This window comes from Astyanax mexicanus, chromosome 14 (assembly GCF_023375975.1).
Source record: "Astyanax mexicanus isolate ESR-SI-001 chromosome 14, AstMex3_surface, whole genome shotgun sequence".
Taxonomy (NCBI): domain Eukaryota; kingdom Metazoa; phylum Chordata; class Actinopteri; order Characiformes; family Acestrorhamphidae; genus Astyanax; species Astyanax mexicanus.
Genome location: NC_064421.1, coordinates 48341311 through 48361062, shown reverse-complemented (window position 1 = coordinate 48361062; position 19752 = coordinate 48341311). Strand labels below are relative to the sequence as shown.

Below are 19752 nucleotides of genomic sequence, written 5' to 3'. Positions count from 1 at the left end.
CTTAAATCTGGAATATAATCAAGAGGAAGATGGATGATCACAAACCATCAAACCACCAAACTGAACTGCTTGAATTTTTGCACCAGGAGTAAAGTAGCATAAAGTTATCCAAAAGCAGTGTGTAAGACTGGTGGAGGAGGAGAACATGATGCCAAGATGCATGAAAACAAACTGTGATTAAAAACCAACCAGGGTTATTCCACCAAATATTGATTATTTCTGAACTCTTAAAACTTTATGAATATGAACTTGTTTTCTTTGCCTTATTTGAGGTCTGAAAGTTCTGCATCTTTTTTTGTTATTTCAATGGAATTTGGGGGAAATGTTTTCTGTAGTTTATATAATAAAACAACAATGTTCATTTTACTCAAACATAAACCTATAAATAGCAAAATCAGAAAAAAGGTTGATATTATACACTGTACAGTACATTTACCTGCTGCACATATAAACACTGCAGCTGCATTACATGGTACTGGGTGCAGAATACCAATGACCACCCCTGTGCTTCAGCGCACTGAAAAATAAAGTGATCCAATTAAGTTTTCATTAGGCTTTAATGAAAACACATAACTGTATGGCTTCCGGGTGTGCTGGGTTATTGTCTCGGGAGAAACGCAGCACAAATAATACATCAGGCTGCGGCAATTCGGCGAGGCTGATGGATGCGTGATCCATACCCACGTCAGGAGCGCTGGAGCCTGAGGGCCAACAGGAAATCTCCCGAGACACGTCGGGTCAATCTGTAATACTGGGAAGATGCTCCTGTAGGAACTACTGAGAGTACACGTAAACAAATCAACAGAACGAACACAATTCTACTTGTTACATCAATAAATCTAATATATAAATATATATATACAGCCCAGCTATTTAAACCTTTAGTAAAACAACACACCACTGTTAGAAACCTGTGTATATGGTGACATTTACAGTCGTACCATTAATAGAAATGACATTTAAGACACTCTTACACTGTTTGATATGTTTGACTGTGTAAGATGCTTAACCCTCATGTTATGTTACAGGTCAAATTGACCCATTATGAAGATCTAGAAAAAGTAAAAAGTTAAAAGTATATTTTATATATATTTTTTCAGTATAAAATGTCTTCTGCTTGCATTAATCAATGTAATGAACATATAATATGAAAATGGTTCATCTCACATATTTGAAAAAAAACACAAAAACTAAAACTAAATGGCAATGTTATGTTTCAATGTAGTGTAAAACTATTATTTTATTCTGTATGTTGGTCTTTCTAAATTAATAAAGTGGGGAAACATAAAACATATATATATATATATATATATATATATATATATATATATATAAATAAAACAGTGAATTATCCTAATTGAACCATTACCTGTTCTAAGAGATAAGGAACACTATTGCACTAAATATTAATTATATTGATAGAATAATTATTAATGGAGTTAGTGATGAAATATGCACACTGCTCGTTAGGATTTTTTTCAGATATCGTTTGGATAATTAAACATGCTGGATAATGGAACACCACTGCAGGTTCCAACAAATGAACATAAAAGGAGGGTTAAATCAGAATCAGGTGGAAAATGTTGGAGGAGCCTGTCTTTTTTTGAGACCTCTGATATTTAGAGCCCTATTTTAATGATCTATAGCTCACCAATCAGTTGTGCTTCACACAGATTGAGCTGTGCAAAAAATACGCCTTGCGCAGCTTGAAACATGCAAAAGGTGTGTTATAATTCTCTTTATTAATCAGGGGTTTGGTTAATTTTGGGCGTAAAGTGAAATAAACCAATCAGTGTGCATTTAGTCATTCCCTTTAAGAACCAGGTGAACTCTGACTTTGGCACGTTTGTATCTTAACAGCGCGGCAAAGGATACTGAGCTGCACACTCACAATGTGAAGATACACCAGCAGATCATTTAAGTGAACTAGCTCTACTGCATGTCCTTGTTTGTGTGTAAAGAAGAGGGGGAACGTACATGCGCTGAGTGCACGCGTACCTGTCTTGCCAAGATTGCAATGAACGCCTGACGGTTGACTGTTGTCAGGGTTTTAATCAGTCAGTGGTGCACCGCAGAAATTTGAACACCTTAATTCCAGTCCACCATACTTATCGCCCTAGATATATTCGTAAGCAATAGTTGTTGCAGTTTTAATGGTGCATGAAAATAAAATAGACTGTTGCTGGAGTGTAAGATAGCAATGAGCATTGCAACATGCCTTGCCCATGGTGTCTGAAGTGATTGTAAATGTATTTTTAGGCACGGCAACAGAAAGGTGGTAAGTACAAACTTCTGAGGTAAATCTGAAGGCATCAAAGACCAGGACTTATGGGTCAGTGTGCTTTGGAAAGATAATACTCATCATAAAGTCTTGTCTTTAATGTTTTATATAACTTTTTTATTCTCCTGCAGACGATTGTCATACCGGACCGGGCAGGATACAACCAACTGTGACACTTGCCGGAACAGTGCCTGCATCATCTACAGGTGAGAGAACATCACCTTCGGGTTTCATGTTCATGTTTGATTGTTGGGGACACTAGAAGACCTTTCCGTTCACTTTGGGACATTTTGTCTGCATCATGTTTTGAAATCTCGATTAGAACGTCTGAATTTATCTGTGTATTTTTTGGGATTTTTCCACTAAAGGCTTTTGTTTCTAGAATCTCTTGTTTGTTTCTGCTTCAGTTTTTTGCTCCTGAGTTTTGGCACAGTTTTTTTATGGGTGGGCGGGGCTTAGAAGAAGGTGTTTTCCTTGAATCTCTATTGGTCAGCTGGTTTTGGACTGAAGGGTTCCCTGAACTCTTGTCTGAGACTGACCACGCCCACCCAGCCAGCTGACCAATGGAGATTCAAGGAGAATCCCCACTTCTAAGCTCCGCCCACCTGAGAAAACTGATTCCAGGAAGAAAAGTCTTTAGTGAAAAAAAAAATAAATTCACAAAAACACACAAATAAAAGCTAAGACTGGCAAAATCCAGTGAAATAATTTTCAAATAACTGCAAATAAAGTAACCGAGTATATTTAAAAATATATATTTTTTTTCATTTTTAAATTTGCAATATACTTTTTTTTTCCTTTTAAATCATAAAAATTCACTTGGTAAACACTCCTCTCAGCTCTTTATGATTCACTTTATCTAGATAATTTCACACACACACACACACACACACACACACACACACACACACACACACACACACACACACACACACACTGATATCCCTTAGAGTGTGCAGCTGGAGATTTTAGTCCAATGACAAATCCAGCGCAGAAGCTTCGGTCCTTTTAATCAAAAGTTTGTGTCTGATGTATAAAACAGGACATGCAGAGCGTCCTAAAGCCCGGACTCCATAAGCCGATTTCCCCCTGTTGTTGCGATCAACTTTAAGAGGAATCTCATTGGCTGTCCCTCGTCCTGCGATGGACAAAGACATTTAAATCTGTGTGAAATTACGGGGAACGTTTTGGTGCAGATCAGCAGTGTTATCTCTCTGTTATTGCTTCTTTTTAAACTAGAAAAAGCAAATTAGTGCTGCATTTTTGAGTTTAGCTCAAACAACACACTGTTAAACTGACTGACATTAAATATATTAATATAACACTTTAGAAAAAGGGTCAGAAATTGCAGTATTTACAGCAGTAATAAACATTGTTTAATGATAAAATAGTCTTAAGAATGTTGCAAATTATATACATCATGCAGCTTGCCATCAGCTGCCAGAGCCCTGAGAGAGTACAGTTGGTTGGTCTTGCTCTCTCTGGGTGGGTACAGTACAGTAGATGGTGCTCTCTCTTTACCCTCATCACTCCTAGGGTGATGTGGATCAGCACAAGGCTGCGTCTGTGAGCTGATGTATCAGAACCGAGTCGCTGTAGGCGCTTTTCTGTGTGTGTGTGTGTGTGTGTGTGTGTGTGTGTGTGTGTATGCAGTGAAGCAGCCAGAAGAAATATAAAAAAAGGAAAAACGTTTAAATTCCTGTTGAACCCTTTTTTGCATTTACAGTAAAACGGATGGTATTGTTTTTGCAGACTGAAGCCGAAAAATATATTATAGCTTACTGTGCAAAAACTCAGTCTCTCTCACACACACACACACACACACACACACTGTCTGCTCATTCACACTCCGGCAGTAGCGTATCTCTCCTTGAATGTTTATAAAGGCTCAGTATATTTCTCCCTGATACAGTTAGACTCAGGATTTAAAACGCGGTGTAGGAAGGGTCTTGCATACATACATAACAGGCCCTTTCATACACTGATGCACTTTTTCTTGTTCTTTTATATTCTGAAATACAGTAGGTCTCTGAGTTGTTTATGATGCTCTTCCTCATTTTCTGCAGCAGTTAGTAAAAGAAAATATTCAGAAAAACAAAACGAGTCGATCAGGAAAAGCACCGTGTCTACATCAACCCGTCAATTAGAATTCATGACCCCGCCCACCTCGGCTCGGGACTGCCCACAAACAGAGCTGAAGCCGGGCAGCGATGCCGTCTCGTCAGATAGGAGATAACTAACAGCGCTAGAAACAGCATGCAGTTCATTCCTGTGTTATTTGTGCGAATAACACATCAGTGTTTATATACTTTACCCAGTAATTCAGAGCTAAGAAACAAATGGTTAGAATTAGTCTATGGAGGAAAAACACCACCAGCCAAGTACAACTGAGATAGGTAGGTGTTTAGATGTTTAGAACAGTTCTGTTTACACTAGTTAAAAGTAAAAATCTGGACCTGGACTACCCACCTCTGTGTGTAACTATAGGTTTAAATAGGATCTCCGGTGGATTTGGTGTTTTACAGAGACACTAAGACTAGGTCAGTGGCTGAACTGCACTTAGCAGGGCATTATTACACGTAAAGTAACATATGACATTGCAAAGTAGTGTAAAAATGTTTTTATTTTAAAACGTTTCTAACTGTTGTCCATCTCACTTTGTTCCTCCTGGTGTCGCAGTGCTGTTAGCCAATCAGAGGCAATGTTATGTTTGCATGCATGAATATTCATGAGCAAGAGCTGAAATTCTATTGTTTTTCTTTGTTCACTTCTCCAGCAGACTAAAGCAGTGTTATACCGGATCACCGGGTCATTCATTCATACTAGAGATTTACCACAAGTAGACATTTTAAAATAAATAAATTACAATAGAATAGAATGAGACCTTTAAATAAAATACAGGCTCGGTATGCATCTACATAAAAGCAAAGTGCACACATTTTGCATGTGATGCATTTTCTCATTCATTTACGTTCACACTTTAAATCAAGTGCAGTGGCGTGTTCACGAGTGTTTTCCATTTATCATCAGGAGGAATGTAGCACTAAAGCGCGGCGCAGATGGCAGTGTGCATATATTCATCTGGATTAATCACAAATGAATTCAAATGTATGCGTCTCATTCACAGAGCCACAGAAATCAATTAACACACACACACACACACACACACACACACAGATTCTCATGTGTGTATTAGCATTTTTATTAACACACATCATAGAGAATAAAAATATCCTCTCCTCAGTTAATTTATCATCTAACCGTGTTATAAACATTAAAACATAAAAACTTTCAGACCTCAAATAATGCAAAGAAAACAACAAGTTCATATTCATAAAGTTTTAAGAGTTCAGAAATAATCAATATTTGGTGGAATAACCCTGGTGGTTTTTAATTACAGTTTTTTTCATGCATCTTGGCATCATGTTCTCCTCCACCAGTCTTACACACTGCTTTTGGATAACTTTATGCTGCTTTACTCCTGGTGCAAAAATTCACTGTTTTTGGATAACTATATTATATTTCAGAGGTTTTTAATTTGGTAAAATCAAAGAAACTCTTGGATCCTAAATCAGAAAAAATGCATTTCATCACTTTTTTTTCATCAATCTCTGGATAGAGATTGGTGTCAGCAGAACACTTACCAATCACAAGGCTAACATAGCTCCGCCCTATCTTCTAGTCTGAGCAACCGGAATCGGTGAGCTGGTGAGCTGTTGCTTAGCAACCATCGTAGTGAGCTAACTAGTGATTTATCGAAGTATTCAACAAGTTAATTTATAGTGTATTTTCAAAAAGCACATTCAGAGATAGTATCTCTGAATGTAGAATATTATAGCCACGCCCACGCAGGTCTCGGAGAGGTCTTTACAGTGCATTTCAACAATTTCTAAGAAGCGTTTAATCATATTTCTGCTTTGCTTTTTCTTTTTAAACTCTGCTGAATGCTTCTCACAACACACAAGCCATTTTTGGTTCAATAAGAAATCATTTTTGTTGTAGAATTGGAAGTGTGAAGATCCTGTAAACTGGTAAAGAACTCTTTACTGTACTTTCAGCTCTTTCAGCATCTCTTTCAAACGTCTTCTATGTGGAGAAAAATAGCACAGAAATGGACCTGAAAAGGACCTACAGTGAATTCTGCAGCGAGTTTTATTTACAGTGGTTTATGGCTGTGAGAATATGATCGGTTTAGAACAAATACAGATAAAATTCTTCTTAAATTCAACAGGCCAGCATTTTTGTCAATTACACCACTAAATCTAAAAGATTTCAATTTAAGCATTGCATAAAAAGGTTCCATGTTTGATAATAAATGTTACAAATTCTGATAGTAATTGTAATAGAAATGATTTTAGTAAAATCAAAGTAAATCTGCAACTTAAAAACATAAAAATATAATAAATAACAATCATAAAATTGTCTCTTTCCTGAAATTAATGTTAAAATCAGTATTTACCTGAATACAAATCAAACAGTTAATCTCCTCCAAGCCTTTAGTTTCGTTATATTTATATATATAAGTTTTTACGTCTATTTTCAAACCTGCAGAATCTGGGTTGATTCCTGTTACTGATCTGGAATTATTATTAAATGGAGTAGAGAGGAAGTGGAAGACAGGAAGCTTCTCCAAATGTCCTGTAGGAGATTTCAAACCCTCAAATTTTCAGAATATAAATTTAAAGGTTTTTAACTGCAGAGAAAAAGGGTTTTTATCACCTACACCTGTAGCCTGTATACAGGACAAGGCCTGTTAAAAGGTTAACTGTACTCTCAATTTAAAGTCCAATTACAGACATGTATTTTCAGTCTTCAGAGCTTCTTTCCGTCTATATTTCTCCTTCTGTTTCACGTCTCATGTGTTTCTTCTCATGCAGTAAAGACCTGCTCTTCATTTCACGCCCTTCAATAATCCCAGCTGGATCCCTATAAGCTTTAGTCCTCCACCTCCAGCCTCATTCCCCTCACGTCTCCACACACTCGAGCGGGATCCACACGCGTCCTGCAGGAAGAAAAGCAGCTGATGAAATATTTATCCGTCTCACGACACTTTCACAGATTCAACATTGTAAGAGCCGCGCTCTGTTTTGCAACTCTTTGTTTCTTTCCAAGACAATTATAGCGGCGATCCTGTTATCATTAATTATTCACTCAGTGGGTGATTTCCTCTTTTACAGGCCGTATTTCTCATTATAATCCCTGAGTCTGTTTCCATTACAGTATTTATGGTGGTGGAATAAATAGAGACAATCTAGAGCTTTATGGAGGATCCAGATGATTTCTCCCAGTTTAGGAGCTCTCGCTGCGTGTGATTAGCCTCATTCCTCTAAAGCTGTTAACAGGAGAGAGAGAGAGAGAGAGAGAGAGAGAGAGGGAGAAAGAGGGAGAGAGAGAGAGAGAGGTGAGGGACTGAAAGAAAAGGGAGTTAGGGACAAAGAGAGCAAGAGTTTAGGGACTGAAAGAAAAGTGAAAAAGAGAGAATGAGAAAGAGAGAAAGAGAGGGGTGAAGGACTGCAAGAAAAGAGAGAAAGAAAAGAGAGAGAGTGAGAGAAGGACACAGGTAAGGGACTGTAAGAAATGTGAGAGTTAATGACTGAGTAAGAGGGAGGTAAGGGACTAAAATAAAAGTGTGAGACAGACAGAGGGAGCGAGAGAGAGAGAGAGAGAGACAGAGAGGGAGGGAGAGAGAGGTGAGGGACTGAAAGAAAAGTGAGAGTTAGGGAAAAAGAGAGAGGGAGGTAAGGGACTGAAAAAAGTGTGTGTGTATGTGTGAGAGACAGAGAGAGCGAAAGAGGGAGGGAGGTGAAAGACTAAGAAAAGTGTGAGTTAGGGACAAAGAGAGCAAGAGTTTAGGGACTGAAAGAAAAGTGAGAAAGAGACAATGAGAAAGAGAGAAAGAGAGGGGTGAAGGACTGCAAGAAAAGAGAGAAAGAAAAGAGAGAGAGTGAGAGAAGGACACAGGTAAGGGACTGTAAGAAATGTGAGAGTTAGGGACTGAGTGAGAGGGAGGTAAGGGACTAAAATAAAAGTGTGAGACAGACAGAGGGAGCGAGAGAGAGAGAGAGAGAGACAGAGAGAGAGAGGTGAAGAACAGAAAGAAAAGGGAGTTAAGGAAAAAGAGAGTAAGAGTTTAGGGACTGAAAGAAAAGAGAGAGAGGTGAGGGACTGAAAGAAAAGAGAGAGAGATAAAGAGAGAGAGAGAAAGGCGAGTGACTGAAAGAAAAAAAAGAGAGAAAGGTGAGGAACTGAAATAAAAGAAAGAGAGAGTAAAAGAGACTGAGAGAGAGAGTGAGAGAGTTTGAAAGAAAAGAGAGAGACAGAAATAAAAGAGAGAAAGGGGTGAGGGACTGAAAGAGGTAAAGAGAGAGTAATAAGTAATTGTAATTGTCATTACAATGTTTCCATATTTGTTATGATTTGTTATTTAGTAACAACTAGAAAATTAGAAAAATATTAATAATAAATACAATTTGTTACCATAATATTACTATGTAATTAATTACTTGTTACTTATCTGTTACCTCTACAGTTACTATTACGATTCATTACTTAGCAACAAACACAAAGTGGTCAATTAATTGATGTGTAAATACAACTTGTTACATTAATATTATTATTATATTATTACTCAGTTGTTACAGAGCTGTGACCTCCAAAATTACTGATTTATTAATTAATTAATCTGTAACAAGTAAAAAATATAATTACATTTATAATTAATTAATGTCTAAGTACAATGTGTTATTAAGGATAATATTACCATATTATTACTCAGTTATTAATGATGTGTAATGAAGTAAAGTGCTACTGAAAATACATTAGTTAAATATTTATAATAATATACAGAGCTAAGTGGGTTGGTTTTATGGTGAAACAAAATATTTAGGAGAATACTGGCTGAGTTGTATTTAGTGTGTGTGTGTGTGTGTGTGAGAGAGCAAGTGTGTGTGTGTGTGTGATAGAGCAGCCGAGCGTATAATTGACAGAGACCTGGGGTTACTTGTATTTGGTTTTAACAACAGAAGGAGTTATTTTAACATTCATGTATCCATAACACTCCTGCTGTCAGTCAGAGAAAAGTAATATACACTCCAATATTACAATCTTCACACACAGGAACAGGAGATGGACGCGAACGCATTAATCAGAGTGTTCACTGAATGTTATCAGTGGAAAGTGGCTGATTTTGATATAGTGGTTATAATATATTTAACCTCTTAAACCATGTGGGTCCTCTCTCCCACAGTTACTGTAGATACTGTAACCTGAATATTGGTTCTGCAGTGGCTAAATAATAATTCAGACTCAATAGAAAGATGAGTTTAAAAGATAAATACTGAACTTTAATCCTGGAATTAAAGGGGATTGATATGTAAAGTACGTCTAAATTTCAATGGTTAACCATATTCAGGCCCAGTTCCTAAAATTATTAGGTTTTAAGTGAATAGTTTCTAAATTGACCTGCTCAAGCTCTGCCAACTAATGAGCTCTTTTGTAGAAAATTTAAAAAATAAAGAAAGCATGGCAGAATGCTCTTGTGAAGTTTTACTGTGTAGAATATGAGAACCAGACTCATAGGAACAGTTGAGGCTCAGAAAACCAATATATTAAAAAAAATAGTAAATACAGGAAGATGATATATCCAGTACCTAATATCAGGGGATACACAAATATGAGCCATTCCCTTCCCCTTTAATAGTTGTTTGCATTTATTTTTATATATTTTTCTGAATTTCACCTGAAACTATATACCAGAGAGTCTATAAAACGAAAATATCAGATTTGTTTTTTTTTTTTTGTTGTTTGACGTCCCACTGGCCATTGATACGGACTTGGCCCTCACGTAAGACCAGAGTAATGGAAGCAAGGCAAGGCCTGCTGGCTAAAGGTAAACACAAATGAAAAAACTGTAGAATTCGCTCTATGGTTTGCTTGCCACGTTGCAACGGGTCTGCAACCCAAAAAAGCTGATGCTGAAACATATTAACTTATAGTTATATACGGTAATGTAGCTAAAACTCTTATTTGAGTCATTTTTAGTCATAAAATTGATAGAATGGCACATTGCGAGTCTTGCCCAAGGATCCTTATTGGTGTAAATATTGATATGTTGCCTGGCTGGAGGATTTTGGTTCAACTGAGCCATTTTGGCAATTGGAACAAACAAAAGCGAGGGATGAAAGCTTACTTTCTAGAGTTTGATACCCACCTCTACTCGCTATGCTACACCAATCCAACACATAATGTAAAGAACTCGTCACGACTGCATATTGACTTCACCCCATAATGTCTGTTTAGAGTTTATTAAGTTAAAGAGGAAACAGATGAAGGCTAGGAGAGTACAGGCCTGCTGTATAGAGATCAACGAGAAAGAAAAACTAAAGAAATGGCTCTATGGTTTGCTTGCCACGTTGAAACGGGTCTGCAACCCAATAAAGCTGATGCTGAACAAGAATGAAGTTCAATGAAATGTCTTGTCACTGTATAACACTTAATAAATGTTCCAAAGCAGATGATCAGTCTAATCGTAGTTAGGCTATTCAGAGCCATCTCTGGGTAAATATCAGATTTGGTTTGTGTTGTTTGGCATCTCACTGGTCACTGATACGGACTCGCCTCTCACGTAAGACGAGAGTAATTGTCCAGAGCTACTTGGTGATTAATTGCTCAGTAGGGTCTGTTCACACGCTGGTGCAGTTATTCTTTCCCGTCGCACCGCAGGAGCTGAGAATCGCTGAGCTTTCAGCAGCGCTGAGAATAGACGAGGCCGACGCGATTGCTGAGGCTAAATTTAACGCGCTCCGCCAGAAGTTTACTTGTGATCATTTGCGAAAAATATCTGGATCTCTACGACTCCATCTTACAAAATCCGTGTTTGTCGACGAGGCAGATTCGCGCTCTTCGCTGTAAAAGAGGACACGGACTCAGAGGCTTCTTGGCTGGCTTTTATTTGCCGGGATAAAAAGATAAAAAAAGTGTCTGCTGTAGGAGATCATCACAGACCGCAGACTGACACTTACATGCTGTATCTTCCTACAGCCCAGCCATGCTGTTATAAACCGAATAAAGCCGGGGATTTGAGCTCAGGTGTGTAAAACTGCCTCCCGATGCTGCTGCGATTTACCCAGAGCTCCCTCTAATCTCTAATAAATGAATGCAGTCGATGGTCACGACTGTATATCAAACTCTATATCGACTTCACTCAATAATGTCTGTTTAGATCTTAATAAGCTGCAGAGGAAACAGATGAAGGTTAGGAGAGTACAGGCCTGTTGGTTAGGGGTAAACGAGAAAGAAAAAAATTAAGAAAACTAAAGAAAGACAAAAAAAGGGCTCTATGGTTTGCTTGCCACGTTGTAACGGGACTGCGACCCAATAAAGCTGATGCTGAACTAACAGAAATCAAATGTCTGTTCAATAAAATGTGTAGTCACTGTATGACACTTGATAAATACCATATATTTACGTTCATATTCAGTAATTTAGCTGATACTCCTAATTACTTTAACAAATCTTACATTTGAGTCATTTCAGGTCATTATATGGCAACTCGCACATGTGAGAGGTGAAATGAGTTTTGATGGAAGCCATGATGCTCCTGAATGCATCATTAGGGCATCAGGGAACCGTTATTGATATGCGGTAGACTCCTGCAACTTCCCGGAGATTTGAGAAGTCTGGTTTAGAGTTCAATAAACTTCAGAGGAAACAGATGAAGGCTAGTTAAGTACAGGAAAACTGAAGAAAAGGCTCTATGGTTTGCTTGCCTCGTTGCAACGGGTCTGCAACCCAATAAAGCTGATGCTGAACTACCAGGAATCAAGTTAAATGGAATACCTAGTCACTGTATGACTGTGTGATAAATGCACCATATTTACTTTTATATTCTGTAATTTAGCTTATATCTGTATCCACTTCAAAAAAATTTACATTTGAGTGATCGGTCTGCCAGAAAATATGAATTCATTAATTCAGGATTTTGGTCCAACTGGGCCATTCTGGCAACTGGAACAAACAAAAGTGAGGGATGAAAGTTTACTTTCTGGAGTTTGATACCCACCTCTACTCGCTAAACTCCACCAATCCAACACATAAAGTTATAAAATGGTCCCGACTGTACTGTATATCGACTTCACTCAATAATGTCTGTTTAGAGTTTAATAAGCTGCAGAGGAAACTGCTGAAGGTTAGGTGACTGCAGGCCTGCTGGCCGGAGGTAAACCAGAAAGAAAAACTGAAGAAAAATGCAATAAAATCTGATAATATGAGGATTAGAATGGCTGGTATTTGTACAATAACACTGCCACTGGCATGTCGATGGCATAGCAGTGCGATGTTATATAAGCACAATTCATAAAGTCAATTGGCTCATATTGCAGAAAACTGCAAGAAAAAAAGCACTTTCTGAGCACATGTGCTTGAGGTAGTTTGTAAATATTGATAAAGTTTCGTAAGTTTCACCTTTATATTGGATGTTTGGGTGATTTTATTCCATAGAAATGAACGAAGTGAATCATTGAGGGATTCGAGAAATTAAAAAAAGATTTCAGATATAAACACAGAATGCACATGCACATTATGACCTTCATAACAAAAGAAGAGAGTAAAGTACAGATATGATATACATCTCGTATCAAAAAGCAGAAGTTCTCATATCAAACTGGTAGAGTAACATCATTCTGATATCAAAATCAGTGATTAATTCATCTCAGAAAAACAATCTTTACTGTTGAGTTGAGCTGTTAGCTAGTATCTATCTATCTATCTATCTATCTATCTATCTATCTATCTATCTATCTATCTATCTATCTATCTATCTATCTATCTATCTATCTATCTATCTATTTCTGGTTATTGAAAGATTTTAAAGATTTAAAGAGGAGGAGAGAATAGGATCTGTTTGGTTATAAAAACTCCACCAGTTAAAATACTTCCATTGCTGCTCTGTTTGTAGCTGCGCTGTTTGGCTTGTAAGCGCTGCATGGTGAATTTCGGTTACAGTGCATTACCGGCTGATAACGGCACTCATAGAACACCTCTCAGCCAATCACGTTGCTGAGTCAGAACTAACTGTGGTATAATACAGAGTATTTTGGTTTGTTTAACACTTTTTAGGTTACTTCATGATTTCTTATGTGTTCCTTCATAATCTGATAGATCACTTCACTTTTCATTTACTACGTAGGAAAATGTTCTGTATGTGAGGAGATAAGAGGGTTTTGGCTGTGGAGGAGCTCGATCTGCACTGTTTATTGATGAGTCGGGTCACGCAGGACTCGGGCGCTCGCCCAACGATTTTATTTAGATCAGATTAAAGGAGAGAGGAGCGCTAATCTGAGAGTTTAACTGCTGCGCTCCTCAGAGATCAGCTGATCAGCACAGGGATTATCACTGTGGCCAATAGAGTGGGTCAGATACACACACAGACACACACAGACACACACACACACACACACACAGAAATACACACATACACACACTTGTTTTCCTACCTTATTCTCTTCTTCCCAGAACAACAAGCGACCGTAGTTAAATACACAATATATGAGAGCAGGCTGAGATCAGATTGATTCTCTTGTTGGAATTGGCTCTGAAATGAGCCGGGAGTCGCACGGGGAAGTGTGCAGCAGTGTGCAGCAGTGTGCATTAGCCGTGCAGCGCTTTATTAATGACGTGCTGTGGTTTTCACTCGGAGCACAATTACAGTGGTGGCCCCAGCAATTGATTTGCGGAGGGAACGAGTCTGAGGTGGGCTGGAGGCTCAGATTCAGAGCTACAGCTCTGGAGGCAGAAACACTCAGCATGTTTTAGAGCCATAATTTATATACTGTACCAATGTAGTTTAAAGAATTAAATACATAAACCTGTTGTATAGATGTTTAGGCAGAATTCAGCCATTGTTTTTGCATATGTTCTTTTGTTTTCCCATTGAAAACGACTTTGGATGCTTTATTTGTACAGCTATTATATCATTATATTAAGTGCATTTAAAATATGTTTAAATCAGGTAAACACATTAAATATACTTTCTCTGTATTTTTAAGCCTCTGCCTGTATACACTTATCTGCAGTAAAAAAAAGTAATTTATATTCTAAAAGCAACACTTGGAGAAGCAGCCTGTTCATTTAGTGATCTTAATATATATTTCAATTTCAGATCAGTTTTTAAAATTAATCAGCCACAAATTGGGCATGATTAAACATAGACATAAAAACTGAAAAACTTAAAGAAATGAAATTATTAAAAGGACAATGAAATGATTTGTTTGTATTTAGGAAAATATTGATTTTAAAATGTGAAACGTTTGAGACTTGCAGTTCTTTAAATGTTGTTCTGAGTTCTTTTGGGACCTCCTGGATGAGTTGTTCATGCCCTTTTGGAGTAATTTTGGTCGGCCGGTCGCTCCAACACTCACTGATTTCTCCATTAGTGAATAATAGTGAATCACTGTGGTTCTCTGGAGTCCCAAAGCTTTAGAAATGACTTTGTAACATTTTCCAGACTGATAGATGATCAATAACTTTAAATCGATCCTTTCTTTTAGTAATTTTACTCATCATTTTTTTCAGTGTACCTGAATTAACTGAATTAACTGAGCTGCTTCTCGTTTTTCTCTGGTTTTTAGTGTGGAGCTGGACTTTAAGCTGCAGGAGGATAAACTCCAGCCGCTGATGAAAAGACTGTGTCCGACGCTGGACCCGCCCTACCCGTCTCTGCCTTACCCCCACGAGGTGATCACCTCCACCCCCAAGCGCAAGTCCAAGAGCGAGGCCAAGAAACTCGCCCGCTGGAAGCTCTGGTTCCTCTGACCCACTCGGACCTTCAGAACTGCTTTCTTGGATCCGGTATCCCTGAACCATCAGGACCATCAGGACCATCAGGACCATCAGGACCATAAGGCCACGAGAACACTCAGACCCGATCTGTCCGGTTCTGCTCTGATGAACGCAGGCCATGGGAATGATTTGTGATTGTAGCAGCGGGGGCTGCTGTCAGCCGTGGGATTTTAACAAGGAATAACATTCGTTTTTATTCTGTAATCTTTGATTAAACCTGAGGAACTGCTGAGAATTCATCTGCTGTCATGTTTACCAAAACAGGATTGCATATAAAATCTCCAAATATGGTTAATTACCAAGGTAAGAGATGAAGAAGCTTTTTTAACTAGAGAGTTTTTGCTTGTTAAAGGAGAAATCTGGTGTAAAATGACTTTAAAAGACTTGTTTTGTAGTGAAATGAGTATAACTTTTGTTTACCACTTTAAAAACCTTTATAAAGGGTTTATAAATGGTTTACAATTAGTTTATGAATGGTTACTAATTAGGTTTAAATGCCTTAAAAATAATTATTGATCAGTTATAACACATAATTAGAAGGGCAACAGTATAGAGAGCAGTGGGTTCACTATTTGGCAAACAACAGGACGTTATTGCCCTTTCTACGTATGTGTTATAACTGATTATTATTGATTTATAAGGCATTTACAACCTAATTAGTAACCATTAATAAACTAATTGTAAACAATCTATAAACCCTTTATAAAGGTAGTCTTATTTTAAAGCGGTACCATTACCCATGCAGAAATAAAATCACTATTTTTACACCATTAACAAACTCAAACTAGCTCAACATTTCATTGGTAGAATTTTAAGAGCTCTGACATTTAAAACAAGGAGCTGAGAGCTTTGAAAGTGAACAGATAGTTTATTAAAAAAGACTATTTATTAATAAATTACCATATTTTTCACACGATAAGGTAAAGTTAAAATCCTGTAATTTTCCCAAAAATCACCAGAGCTCCTCATAATCCGGTGCTCCTTATGTATGAATTCTATCAGTCAGGTATTAAGGAGCAGTAAAGACACTCTGAACACTGAAGTACAGAGTTATACAGGAGATTCAGTTTAGTTCTCCAGCACTGAGACTGGAGCAGCACTAGCATTACCCGCTAACCACAGAGCTTAGCGTTAGCTCTTTTGCTGTTGAGAGGGGAGTATTATCAGCCTGTAGTCTGCTGTTAACCCTGACAAGCACTACAGGAGCAGCATAAGCATTAGCCACTAACCGCACTAAGCGCTAGCTCTTTTACCATTCATATGTGAGAATTTTTTGACCTGTAGTCTGCTGCTAATGCTGGCTATCACTGCTGGAGCAGCATGAGCATTACCCGCTAACCGCACTAAGCGCTAGCTCTTTTACCATTCGGAGCTGATCGGTATATCGGACTGTATTCTACATGCTTACTGTGTTAAAACAAGCTACGTGGAACAAACCACTAGCTAATATCACCCTGGCTTACCGAAACACTCAGGGTAGTGCTGCTGCACCCAGCCTTAGTGCTGGAGAAATCTTTAAATCTGAGTTTACTGTAAATAAACTGAAGCGCTTTTCTCAGGAGCGAAATCTGTGTAAATTAACATCCAGCACTCGTTTTACTTGTTCTTTTAAGAATTACAGTTTTGTTTACTTAACTAAGCTTAGCTTTACCTGCTGAATTAGAAGGAAAATGTGGCGGCTCCCCTGTTCCTTACTAGTGTCACTTAAAATGAGCCATATAATCTGGTGCACAAGATTATTCGATTTATGAGCATAAATGATTATGTAGGATGGGGAACCAGATTGCAAAATTAACGATATTGACAATTTTAGCAGCAACTTTGCATGGGCAGTGTTATGCCCCTATCATTAGCATTGTAAGCCTGTTGGGAGCATCAGCTAAAAATGCTATATTTCAGAAAACTAGGGGGAAAACAGTTTGTACATGTTATCATAATTCACTACTACATCTCAAGTTTATTTCAAGTCAGATTTCTACTTTAAATCAACTATCTTGTCTCCTTTTCTCTCATCCTTTCTCTCTGTTGCCTCCTCCTCCAGGGTCCCGTAGAGCGGAACAGAAGCTTCAAAGCTAAAAGCTCGTTCACCACAGCGCAGATTCGGAAATGCACCATCAGAGGCATCTAATCAGCAAAGCACAAACTTTGGGAAATATATATAAAAAACGGACATTTTCATTTCAAATCTTCTCTTTATGTTTGATTTTCTTTATTTGTTCTTGTATTGCAAATGATTTGCCCCTTATTGTTTGCAGAAAACGAGGATTTGAAGGGAATTTGAAATGAAACTGAATGATGGTGATAAGTGTTGAGTTGTTGGAAGACTGGAAGTGATTGTGTGTGAATGCAGAATCTATTGACTGCATGAACGACAGCTGAAGACTATAGAGAAATATATAGAGATTTTTTCTTTTAAATATGGAAGAAAAACCCATTAAGAGTCATTAACAGTCAGTAGTTTGTAAGATGCTGTGAACTAAATAGTAATTTTTCAATTAAAATTACACATTGAAAGTGTTTTCTCTATTAAAAGAAAAAATAACAATTTCTATAAATTATATTAACTTTTTTTAGATATATATTTCAGACAGACAGTAGGATGACAGAGACTGCGCATTTCCCAAACACAAAGCAATGAATCAAAGCCTTGTATCTCCACAGACTAAGAGCCATTCCACCCAATGGGTGCCATTTCTGTCCCCAGAAAATAAAATATAATTATATGTGTAAATGTGCACAAAAAAATACCTTTAAAATACATTTTATAACTAAGCATAGTGTATTGTACATTGATTGCCTAATTGCACAACTTTGAGATATGTAATTAAAAACATTATATAATAAAAAAATACTTAGAACACTAAAAAACTATAAACTTTACCATAAAATATAATTATTAAAATCCTCCAGAGATTTATTTTGCATTCTTGTGTGACTCCAAATCCCATCTATGCATTAAAATATATGTATTTTCATTAATCCATAATATTTAAGTTTTAAAAAATACACATTTTAGTTTAATTTAGTGTCCCTAGATTTTGGTTTCACTCAGTCCTGTTACCGTAACACGTTACCCTGATCATCTGAAACATCCGGAACATTCTACAACAGGAAGTCACATCTACAACAGGAAGTCACATCTTCAGCTGGTTCTTCTGAAGGTCATGGGAAGACCAAAAAAAAATTAAGTTACCTCATTAGTTTTTTTTTCTGTACATTTGATCGTATTGTAACGATGACTGAGGAGCTCAAAGCCCTGTTACCTAAATTCATTCTTAGATCTTATTGGTTTATTTTTGAAATACACATTTTGGGAAAATAACTAGAATGTGTTCAGTGTCCTCATGCTGTTAGCATAGCCGCCATTTAGCTATTTTTAAAAATATTTTTGCTAATTCTACGCTAAAAACTAATTCCTGTTACTTTCAGCCCTGTTACTCAAAACCTAAAACGTAACAGGAGTGAGTTCCAATAACAGGAAATACTTGTTATAACTTCTATTATTTGAACATGCAGTCTATAATCATTTCTTTAAAATAAAGACTTTGTCGAAAGAAAATAAAGGAATTAGTGAACTTGCTTTTTTTAAACATGCTTTTTAATGTAGAATGAGTTTTGATAACAGGACTGAGAAAAAAAAAATAAATTGGCTTATAAACCTTGCAAAAATAGTTAAATATATGTGTTATTAGATTCAAAGTTGGCAAAAAAAGATTAAAAAATAATATGTTTTATTTGGAAGAGTTACAACAAGCAAATTGGCTCCTGTTCGGTGGAATGGCTCCTGATTAAAACCTCCTTTTGTATTTTTTGCAAATGTCGCCTGGGTTCTGTGTGCAGCTGTCTGATGATTATAATCCTCCAGACCTCAAAACCTGAAGAGTTAAACGATACTGGTGACTAAAAGAGGGCTATGTATATATCTTATTTCTATTATATTATATTTTAGACAGTCATCTCTTGGACAGCTTTATATAAGCTCAAGAAAAAACAAATCCACTGCCTAGCCTACTTCTACTCCAGTGCCAAATATACAGTATTTTTATTTTAGCACCACCACTGAGAACTGGAGGAGCTACCACCACCAACTGCACTCTGTAAAATATATATATATATACAGTATAGAGGTTAAAAATATTCTGAAGCATCGCTAATATAAAGCACTGTTTGCTTCTTTAAAAAATGTTTGGTAACACTATATTAAGGGTTTTAAAATAGTAACTGAAATAAAAACTATGTGATTAAAAGCTCATTATTACTTTTTTGTTTTGTTTAGTACCACTATAAAATAAGGCTCCTTTATAAAAGGTTTATAAATGTTTTAAAAATTAGTCAATACTTCAATACTTTAAACTAGGGGTGGGCGATATGTGGCCCTAAAATAATATCACGATATTTCATGGTATTTTCACGAAATAATATACATATATATATATATATATATATATTTATACATTAGTTTAATTACATTAACTAAACAAAAGGTTGATGGCATAATAGTTAAAAAAAAAATGTGGTGATACTTGTTTTTCATTGGACAGCAATGATTTTATTGTTATTTTATTAGATATGTTAATGCTGACTGATGGAAAACGCAAAGTAAGATAAGCATTCTATTGATGTGTTACAACTGC

General features: G+C 36.9%; 1 protein-coding gene across 1 annotated transcript in view; it reads left to right on the top strand.

Annotated features, from left to right (window-relative positions):
* insyn2ab (inhibitory synaptic factor 2Ab) overlaps positions 1-18249 on the top strand; it is a 47416-nt gene extending 29167 nt beyond the window's left edge. The window contains exons 3-5 of the mRNA XM_049463444.1: positions 2413-2487; positions 14908-15421; positions 17160-18249. Of these exons, the coding sequence (XP_049319401.1) occupies positions 2413-2487; positions 14908-15091 (259 nt within the window). The 3' untranslated portion in view covers positions 15092-15421; positions 17160-18249. The remainder of the gene's footprint in view (positions 1-2412; positions 2488-14907; positions 15422-17159) is intronic.
* The last annotated feature ends 1503 nt before the right edge of the window (positions 18250-19752 follow it).